This window comes from Bubalus kerabau, chromosome 10 (assembly GCF_029407905.1).
Source record: "Bubalus kerabau isolate K-KA32 ecotype Philippines breed swamp buffalo chromosome 10, PCC_UOA_SB_1v2, whole genome shotgun sequence".
NCBI lineage: Eukaryota > Metazoa > Chordata > Mammalia > Artiodactyla > Bovidae > Bubalus > Bubalus kerabau.
In genome coordinates, this window is record NC_073633.1 from 29,284,722 (window position 1) to 29,295,997 (window position 11,276).

Below are 11,276 nucleotides of genomic sequence, written 5' to 3' on the forward strand. Positions count from 1 at the left end.
AACAGGGACAATGTCAGCAGGCTAATAGCAATGTGGCATCCTATGTGACTGGTTAAGGATGAACATTTGCCTTTCTCCAGTTGGCCCTGGGCTTCCCTCATAGCTTAGTTGGTAAAGAATCCACCTGCAATGCAGGAGACCCCGGTTCAATTCCTGGGTAGGGAAGATCCACTGGAGAAGGAATAGGCTACCCAGTATTCTTGGGCTTCCCTTGTGGCTAAGCTGGTAAAGAATCCCCCTGCAATGCGGGAGACCTGGGTTTGATCCCTGTGTTGGAAAGATCCCCTGGAGAATTGAAAGGCTACCCACTCCAGTATTCTGGCCTGGAGAATTCCATGGACCGTATAGTCCATGGGGTCACAAAGAGTTGGACACGACTGAGAGACTTTCACTAACTAACTTACACTAACAGTTGGTCCTGAGTTGAATGAACTTCCGAAGTATTATGCTAAGTAAAATAAACAATGCAAAAATGCCATGGATTGTATGATTCCATTTGCATGAAATACATAAAATAAGTAAATCCACGGTCAGAAAGCAGGTTGGTGGCTTCCAGGAACATGTGCATGGGGAGCATGGGGAGCATGGGGATTGACTGTTTCACGGGTGTGTGGTTTCCTTTTGGGGTGATGACAAGGTTTCAAATCTAGATAGAGGTAGTGATTGTGCCATGTTGTGAATATACTAGATGCACACTTAGTTGTTCATTTAAAAGAGTGAACTGTGTGAATGTTACTTAATCTCAACAAAACTACAGTTTTTTAACTTTTCATTTTACATTAGAGAAAAGCTGATTAACAATGTTGTGTTAGTTTCAGGTGAACATCAAAGTGATTCCGCTACACACATACATGTGTCTATTCTTTTTCAAATTCTTTCCCATTTAGATTGTAAAACTATTATTTAAATTGAAGCTGATGAAAATCTAATGATCAAAGAATTCACAATATAATTTTATATCATTTTATCAGATTTTTAAAAAATTAATTAATTTATTTTAATTGGAGGATAGTTACTTTACAATATTGTGATGGTTTTTGCCATACATCAACACGAATCGGCCACAGGTATACCTGTGTCCCCACCATCCTGAACACACCTCCCACCTCCCCTGCCACCCTATCCCTCCAGGTTGTCCCAGACCATGGGCTTTGGCTGCCCTGCTTCATGCATGGAACTTGCACTGGTCATCTATGTTACCTACGGTAATGCACATGTTTCAATGCTATTCTCTCAAATCATCCTACCCTTGCTAATTGCCTCTATCTGGAAGGAAAGTCAATGTAGAAAACCCCTTAATGGAAAAAGTTTCCTCAGCGCCAAGACAGGACGTGGTTAGAGCCCCATCTGCAGTTTGAGTCCTGGGAACAGGTTCCCTCTGTGCACTGTGCCTCACAGCACAGAGGTAGGTGGTCGAGTCACTGTGCTGAGAAGCTGCAATGTATAAAGCACTGTGTCTTGATGATTTATCCAACGAGACTGTAATTCTTCCACTGGCTTGCTCTTTCTGATTCGCCTGAGCTGACAGTAGAGATGTGAGCCCTTTCCCGGGATCCTGCCGGAACCACTGAAGGAAGAACAGAGCGCTGTCAGTGTAACTGCAGTTGAGAACCACGCTGTCTGCCTCTCTCACGTTCAGAACTTCAGGACTCTGACTCACGTCCCGTTTACTGCTCACCCCTGTTCAGAAAGAGAAAACAGAGACAGGCTGGTTAGTAGCGGATTATTCTTTGGAAACTAATTTTAAATTTACTTTTTTGCTCTCCACAGGAACTCCCAGAAACCATGCAGGTACAACTCCCAGACTTTCTGTCTTCCCTGGGGAGGAATATCCGGGAGTTGCCCATTTCCAAATCCCTCTAACTCACAGTCTAGTTGTAACCAAAGGATGAGCAGGCTCAGGGATTTGTCCATTCCTTCTGTTATGAGAACTGAATTCTTGTGTCTGTAAAATGTTCAAGGACTCACAGGATAAAAGATCTACTTTGCTGCCTCTTGTGTTCAAAACTTTCTACAGGAAACACAGCGTCAGCCCAGCCAATCAGAGCAAGTCACACAGGCATGGAGGAGGCCGGCGCCAGAAGCCCATCTGCCAAGAGTGGGAGGTTGCAATGGAAACACCATCATCTCAGGACCAAGCCCAGCCTTGCCAGAGAAATGCTTATCTCTTTCCCTCCTCCTAGGGAAAACAATTCTTAACATAGCAGATTTGTAGAATGTGGCTAAGTATGTACCTAGAGGGGCTTCTCTGATGGCTCAAACAGTAAAGAATCTGCCTGCAATGCAGGAGACGGAAGTTCGATCCCTGGGTGGGGAATATCCCCTGGAGATAGGAATGACAACCCACTCCAGTATTCTTGCCTGGAAAATTCCATGGACAAAGGAGCCTGGTGGGCTACAGTGCATGGGGTTGCAAAGACTCAGACACTAATGGGTAACCAATACACACAGGTACCTAGAGAGAAATGTAAACGTAGGTACGGGGAGGGAGGAGGGAGGAGGGAGGAGGGAGGAGGGGGGGGGAGGGAGGAGGGGGGGGAGGGAGGAGGGGGGGAGGGAGAGGGGGGGAGGGGGGAGGGGGGAGGGGGGAGGGGGGGGAGGGGGGAGGGAGGGGGGAGGGGGGGGAGGGAGGGGGGTTCGGGATGGGGAACAAGTGTATACCTGTGGCGGATTCATGTTGATGTATGGCAAAACCAATACAATATTGTAAAGTAATTAACCTCCAATTAAAATAAATAAATTTATATTTTAAAAAAGAAAAAAATTACACAGTAAAAAAAAAAATTTGCAATTTGAAGTAGAAAAAAAAGAAAAGAAGAAATCGTAGGTTTTACTGCACAGTTGCAGCTGAACTCTTCAGATTCCTGTAACTGCTCCCTCCTCTTGCCACTTCAGTTCTTAAGAATTGTTTTCTTTAATTCACACTTTCTTGAAAATCCCTTTCTATCATTTCTCAGCCATTAAGTTGCAAAAAGAGTTAAGAATCATAATATTCACATTCAATGTGTGTGATAAATCAGGAAATGGGCACTTTCACATCCTATAACTGAAGCACAATAAACTGTGGAAAATTCTGAAAGAGATGGAATACCAGACCACCTGACCTGCCTCTTGAGAAACCTGTATGCAGGTCAGGAAGCAACAGTTAGAACTGGACATGGAACAACAGACTGGTTCCAAATAGGAAAAGGAGTACATCAAGGCTGCATATTGTCACCCTGCTTATTTAACTTATGTACAGAGTATATCATGAGAAACACTGGGCTAGAGGAAGCACAAGCTGGAATCAAGATTGCAGGGAGAAATCTCAATAACCTCAGATATGCAGATGACACCATCCTTATGGCAGAAAGTGGAGAAGAGCTAAAGAGTCTCTTGATGAAAGTGAAAGAATAGAGTGAAAAAGTTGGCTTAAAGCTCAACATTCAGAAAATGAAGATCATGGCATCTGGTCCCATCATTTCATGCAAAATAGATGGGGGAACAGTGGAAGCAGTGTCAGACTTTATTTTGGGGGTCTGCAAAATCACTGCAGATGGTGACTGCAGCCATGAAATTAAAAGACGCTTACTCCTTGGAAGGAAAGTTATGACCAACCTAGACAGCATATTAAAAAGCAGAGACATTGCCAACAAAGGTCCATCTAGTCAAGGCTATGGTTTTTCCTTTAGTCATGTATGGATGTGAGTGTTGGACTATAAAGAAAGCTGAATGCAGAAGAATTGATGCTTTTGAACTGTGGTGTTGGTGAAGACCCTTGAGAGTCCCTTGGACTGTGAGGAGATCCAACCAGTCCATCCTAAGGGAGATCAGTCCTGGGTGTTCATTGGAGGGACTGGTGTTGAAACTGAAACTCCAATACTTTGGCCACCTGATGCAAAGAGCTGACTCATTTGAAAAGACCCTGATGCTGGGAAAGATCGAGGGCAGGAAGAGAAGGGGACAACAGAGGATGAGATGGTTGGATGGCATCACCAACACAATGGACATGCGTTTGGGTGGACTCTGGTAATGGACAGGGAGCCCTGGCATACTGCGGTTCATGGGGTTGCAAAGAGTTGGACGTGACTGAGCAACTGAACTGAACTGAACTGAAGTATAAGCTAAATAAGATTCATAGGTGCTATTTACATATCATTGGCCAGAAATTTCACTTGTCTGAGAATTTTTTAACAAATAGCCTAATAAATACATTATGAAATTGCATATTGTATGCAGCAAGGATATTTAAATATCCTTCAATACAAATATTCAATATGTTATGATAGATCTGTATTATCCTGTACAGTTGTCAAAAGAGTAAGTAGACTTATTTCTGACTTGACAAGATTTTCTGGACTTTTTCAAGCTGGTTATTTACATTTTAAATTAATTCGTGTTGGAGTATAGCTGATTTACAATGTTATGTTACTTTCTGCTGTATAGCAGAAATACTTTCAAACTGTTTAACTCTGGAGTTTTTTGTTTGTTTTTTTTTTTTTTAAATTGTCATTTTATGTTGCCTGCAGCATTTATCTCAGAAATCCCTTCATCTTTAAACATGTTTAAGGCTCAGTTTCCTTACCTGAGGATAGATTAATATTACTTTGTGGGTTTTAGATTACAGAAGGAGTATCTAAAGTGCTGAGCAATGGACTTGGCATATGGTAGTGGTTCAATAAATGATAATAAAGACTCTGATGTTGAAGATGAGAATGACAAAAAGACAGGTAGAAATAAGAATCTCATGATAATTTTCTGATCTATTCCACTGAAGACATTGGGCAGACTATAAAGCTATAAACCCAAAACATTAAAACTGAACAAAACCAGATGGTATGGATGAGAATACCTGTGTCTCTCTCCTTGAATCAGGAAGCTTCCACTTCTTATTCCCTTTTTTGTAAACCTCCCCTCTTCTTCTACCCACAAAGGAGGAGTGAGGAGGGCTGATTCTGTCATTCAGAGTCCATTTATGAGTAGGAGATTAAAAAAAAAGTGAAAATGCTAGTCGCTCATTCATGTCAACTCTTTGCAACCCCATGGCCAACATCCTGCCAGGTTCCTCTGTCCATGGAATTCTCCAAACAAGCATACTAGAGTGAGTAGCCAATCCCTTCTCCAGGGGATCTTCTTGACCCAGGGATTGAACCCGTGTCTCCTGCACTGCAGGAGGATTCTTTACCATCTGAGCCACCAGAGAAGCCCAGGAGATCAGTTCTCAGTCTAACTTAAAATATAGGACTCCAGAGTCCACTTATTCTGCTTATAGCTCCTGCATTTTGAAGTCATTGCCTACCTGTGATAATGCATTTCTATAGAGGGCTAATTTAGTGCCCTGGGAATGGCTGCCTCTTCTTTCTATTTCAGCCCAGATGCCTGAGAAGTAACTCAAGAGAAGTAACTCTTGGCCAATTTGAGGTATGTCCTATCTTTCCACCTCATCCTTATAGGAATTCTGAGCTTGCTATTCTGAATTTGGAAGAAAGTAAGAAACTCTACTTAGGCATGAACCTCAGACCCACCTTTCCTAGATGTAATCAGAGGAGCAGTGATGTTAGGTCCTGGAGGAAATTAGGTCCAGGGGTCAGCTAAAAGTCCTTCTTCACTTTCTGTTTGTATTAAGCCTATATATACAGCATCTTCAGGAATCTTCCCAGTGGTGAGCAGGGCAGGATTTGGCCATTCTTAGGTCCCTGACAATATCCCCATAGGATACTAAATCCCCACTTCAAATGGAAATATTTTAGTTGAATAATAATGAATATATGACATATCAAAACATGTAAGATGCAGCAAAAGCAGTACAGAAAGTCCCTGACTTATGGTTTTCCAACTTTACAATGGTACAAAAATAATATGGATTCAGTAGAAACTGCACTTCTAATTTTGAACTTTGATCTTTTCATGGGCTAGTATGATGCTGTCTTTTAATGCTGAACATCAGCAGCAACTTGCAGCTCCCAGTCAGTGACTCGATCGCAAAGGTAAACAACCAATACACAACCATTCTGAACCTAGACAGCCACTCAGCTTTTCATCTTCAGCACAGTGCCAAATAAATTATACATGGTAGTCAGCATCAAATTATAAGATAGGCTTTCTATTAGATAATTTTGCCCAACTGTTGGCTAATATAAGTGTTCTGAACATGGGCTGAGTTATGATGTTCAGAGTTCAGGTGTATTAAATGAACTTTTGACTAAAGATATTATCAGCTTATGATCAGTTTTTAGCACATAACACCATTGTAAGTCAAGGAATACTTGTAATTAGAGACAAATTTATGAATTTAAATTATATTTGTCAGGAAAGAAGAAATGTTGAGAATTAATAGGCAAAGTTGCAACTCAAAGAACTAGAAAAAGTAGCAAGTTAAAATAAAAGAAAGTAAAGGTAGCAAATAATAAAACATAAGCAGAAAATAACACAGTTTATCAACCATCATAAGAGAAAAATAAATATATAAAGAACCCTTTATCTGTTAAACTAACTGAATCCATAATTTAAGGATTATTAAGTTTCTCCCATAAGGCTATGCTTACATGGCCTCACTATAGTGAACTTTCTGAAAATTATTTCTAAATTAATTATAAATTAAAAACCCTATACACATTCATCTATAGGTAGAAAAGAAGCCATAAATTGCAAGTTACCTAATGACTCATTACAATCTTGATACCAAAATCTGACATTAACATGGAAAAGAAAAAGTTGAATACTAGTATCATTCAGGAAAATGGGGGGAAAGTGCTCAATAAAATAATAGCAAATCAATGTTTCATTTTGTAAAAAGGACAAAACAACATTCCAAAGAGCACTTAACTCTAGAAATGAAAGTTGGTTTCACATTTAAAAATCAATGTAGATAAATAAAGAATATTTATCAAAAACTCTATAATTAATAGTCACAGTGAAATGGTGAATGCTTTACCTCTGAGTTTGAGAATAAGAATTCTAGTCAACATTTTATAGGTGATCTTAGCCAGTTAAGTAGGACTTGCTACATCATTTGTGGGGTGCAGTTAAAATGAAAATGCAGAAAGCCAAGTGGGCTGGGGAGTCATCTCGTAGGACCGCTGCCCAGACCCCAGACCTACTGAAGAGCTTTCAGTCAGTGAACACACAGAGGTGCTGGGTGAGTGGTCCCTGGAGAGGACACGGAAGCTCTACAGTTCCGCTCACAAACCTGACCCTACACGCCTCTGCCATCTGGATACTCACCTGTATCCTTTATCATAGCCTTTGATAATAAACAGGTGAAAATAAGTGGAATATTTCTCCTCGTTCTGTGAGTCACTCTAGTGAATTAATTGAGCCCAGGGTTTTGTTTTGTTTTGTCTTATCTTGTTTTGGGAATCTTCTATCTACAGTCTTTTGTTCAGAAGCACAGTTGATCCCTTGGGCTTGTGACTGTCATGCTTTTTTCAAGTAGAAAGTGTCAGAACTGACTAGAATGACAGGATACTTGGGTGGGATTGCAGAGAATTGCTTGGTGTGGGAAAAGCACATTTGTTGACCAGAAATGTTTTGTGCCGAGTAGTAAAGGACTCATAGGAAAGAAGGACATAATATGGCAGAACTGGGTTTTTCCCTACACAAGAAGGAAAAAAATCTGTTTGTTTGTTTGTTTTCCTCACACACAGCTTTTTTCACAATAGCACAAAACTGTAATTAATCCAAACAACCCAAATATCTACTTCTGGGAGGATGGATAATTAAATTGTTAGATATTCATATAGAGGAACTCTACACATCAATTAAAAAAAGAACAAATAAGACATAAACAAAGTGACACTAATGAATTGCAAAGATATTATTTTGAGTGAAGAAAACCAGATATAATATATACTATGCATGTAGATATTAACAAGTGTAAAATTTCATTGAGTTCTAAGCTTCAGTTTTGTACACTCTATTATATGTGTTGTACCTCAGTTACAGAGAGAGAGAAGAGAAAGCCAAGGACCATTTTGAATGTTGAGATAAATGTCAGTGTCATCACCTGAGAATAAAAAGTGGCTCCTCTGGGGAGGCAAAAATAGACTATGTGGAAGAGTGAGAAAAACAGACAGTGCTATTTGGTTTTGTAAATAATTGAGAGTGTTATTTTGATTTAAAAAAGAAATTTTATTTTTAAAAAGGATGAGAAAGTGAGAATCTCAGATGAGACGAGGTTGAAAAATAATCATTGGCTTTATCACCACCAAAGCCACTGGTTTAAGTGAGAGCTTCTCTCAGAGTAATGCTCACGGAAGTCAGGGTCAAGGAGGGGAGGACTGGACTTGAAGAAATAGAGACAGTAAGTCTATACAGTCAACTAATTTGATTGTTAAGGAGACTAGAAATGTAGTAATAGGGCTGGTGGAGATATGACCTTCGAGAATGTATTAAAATGGGAAAGATTCTCTTACAGACACATGGCCAGATTATTATAAGAGAATGCCAAAACATTTATTTCAGGGAAGAAGGTACATTTCTCTGGCATCTTTTCAAGGGGCCCAAGACTGGAAACCAAGACTCCATACCACTACTATCCCTTTCGAATCTACACGAGGGAAGCTCTGGGCTGTTTAAAAGAGCAGACTGATCCATGGACACACAGGGGGGACTGTCTAGGATCCTGGACAGAATGCCCAGTAATCTCTGCTGTCTGGCTGCGTCACAAGAGTTCGTTCTCCACAGGACCACTTGGGAAGAGGCTCTGGGTGCTCAGGAGGAAGGAAAACAGCAAAGACGCCCTTATTCTATGGCCCCAGATTCAGGGTTTGGGTACAGTCTGCAGGTGCCTGGGGAGCATTGTGTCTCCACAGCGCAGAGGTAAGTGGCTGAGTCTTCAGGTTTATGGTTTCGATGTGCAGAGAACTTCCCTTCTTTAACAAGGTGGCTCTCAGTCTTTCTTTCTGCTTTTCATCCCCAACTGAGTGAAGAAGGAAGAGGAGTTCAGGGCCCTTCCCAGGATCTTGTCTGTACCACTGTAGCCCTTTAAAACTGCTGGCAGTGTAGCTGCAGTTGAGAATGAGACCATTCCCCTCCTGGGTTCTCAGGGTCTGAGGACTCTGCTCCACTTGGTCTTCACCACTCAGCCCTGTTCAGGAAAACAAAATCAGAAACAACACAAAGCTTTCAGTTTAGCAGTACTTAAAAATTCCAACACAAAGCCTGGGATGAGCAGTGTCTAAACTCCTCCCCGTCTTTGGGAAAATGTGCCCATAGGGTCTCATCTCTTAACCTGAAACTTACATCCAAGCTGAAGCCACAAGACTATGAATACACATTCCAGCATATTCTCCATCCTGCCATCTCACTCTTGATGCAATCGTAATGATTCCCAATCTTCTCCCCTGAGGAGCTGCTCCTGTGTCTTAGTTCTTCTCTAATGCCCAGGAGAGCCTTTCTGTTCCGGGCTCAGCCAATCAGGAGCAAATCCTCTAGCAGCTGTCATGCTTTTGACTTTTAAGGCACTGGAAAAATGAAAGGAATGGAATCACTGCCACCTGGCGGCCACAAACACAAACATCTCACAGGACCAACTATGCCACCCACAAAGACAAATAATGAGGGAAGGACATCTTTTATGTTGGTGGCCACAGTACATAGGAGGTCTAACGCAGTAATCAGAAAAGCCTTCTCTGCCTGCAATTTTCATCATGTCATTGTTCCTTGAATGTACTTTAAAGCTAAACTGCTACCAAGGGTTATAGGAGTTGAGCCCAAGCATCAGTGTAATGGGGCTTACCAGGTGGCACTACTGGTAAAGAGCCCATCTGCCAGTGCAAGAGATGCAAGAGACATGGGTCCAATCCCTGGGTCGGGAAGGTCCCCTGGAGGAGGGCATGGCAGTCCACTCCCATATTCTTGCCTGGAGAATCCCATGGACAGAGGAGCTTGGCAGGCTACAGTCCATGGGGTCGCACAGAGTCGGACACGACTGAAGGGACTCAGTAGCAGTGGCATTGGTGTAATGGATTGTGTTTCCCTCTACAGTACACAAGAATCTCAGCAGGTGAGACCTTAAAAAGACTAGAGTGCTGAGAGAAGCAGAGGGATAGAATAATTGTGCATCTGACTGGAAACCTCTTTGACAGAGAATTGGGAATATAAGTTAAGAAATACATTTCTTCAAATAATTTTATGCCAAATAATTTTAGGCTTCAGGGACCAAGCATAACTAAAACTCAGGGTCAAGAACTCAATAGATCTTAGGAGGACAGAACAGACGACCATGTCAGAGGGAAAGAAAAGCTCTCCAATATAGGCATCAGACAGGTCAGAAAGTCACAGGGCAGAGTGGGCAGCAGAAGATAAGTACAGCAAAACTAGCGTTGCCTAATATGCCTGGTTCTATGACACCCCGTTGGATTCTGTTGCTGAACGTGTGTCTATGCTGTGGAGTTGACCACCATTTATAGGAGCTTCTTAAGACTTGTCTGAACAGCACACTCTGCCCCAACCCCATTAGCTTCAATGTGGAAAAAGAGCATCAGCTCTCAGCTGCACTGTTTTGATGTCACCTTATCCTTTACCCACTCAGTGACAGAAAGAATAAGCAGCACAGAAGTTCTTACACTAACAGTGTTTGGAGTTTGTTGTTCTTGGACTTTTTATTTGAAAATTTGGTAATTTCTCAGTGATTTAAAAGTCACTGAACTGACTTATATCCATTTTAGCATCATTTGATTTAATTCATTTTAACCACACTTAGCAAGCTCTCTTACAACCATATTTAGAAGGCAGCTTTTCTTTGCTTCTGAATGTGTATCTCAGAAAGAAGATGAGAAAGATAACTGCAAGATAAATGCAGGAGCTCTTTGTAGATTAGACACTAAATGAATCCAGGAGCTGGATGAGGGATGTGTAAGGAAGCTCAAGAGATGATTTACAGCTGCAAACTTTATGAAAATTGCATGTCATTTTTAAAATACTTTTAATTTGAAATCACTATAGATTCGTGGAAGTTTCCAAAAATGTACAAGGAGGCTCTGTGTACTCTTTACCCGGTCTCCTCCATGGTGTCTACACCAGGACATTAACATTAGTAAAATCCATAGGTTTCAATTTTTAGACTTCCCCAGTTTTGCATGCAGTCGTGTGTGTGTGTGTGTGTGTGTGTGTGTGTGTGTGTGTCACTCTATTCAAGTTTACACACGTACAGATTCATGTATTCATGTATATCACATGTATAAGTTCATCACCACAATCAAGATGCACAACTGTTTCATCATAACAAGGTTTCCCTAGGCCATGCACACCTTTGTAGCCACATTGACCCCCTTCCATAATCATTAACCCCAGAC

The 11,276-nt window shown here is 41.3% G+C and overlaps 2 gene segments (V, D, J or C); both read right to left on the minus strand.

Annotated features, from left to right (window-relative positions):
• Positions 1-1,252: 1,252 nt before the first annotated feature.
• On the minus strand, positions 1,253-1,914 carry LOC129622018 (T cell receptor alpha variable 21-like). The segment is given in 2 exon segments: positions 1,253-1,680; positions 1,869-1,914. Coding segments are annotated over 2 exon segments (474 nt in total).
• Positions 1,915-8,726: 6,812 nt separating this feature from the next.
• LOC129622019 (T cell receptor alpha variable 20-like) lies at positions 8,727-9,377 on the minus strand. The segment is given in 2 exon segments: positions 8,727-9,067; positions 9,223-9,377. Coding segments are annotated over 2 exon segments (393 nt in total).
• Positions 9,378-11,276: the final 1,899 nt, after the last annotated feature.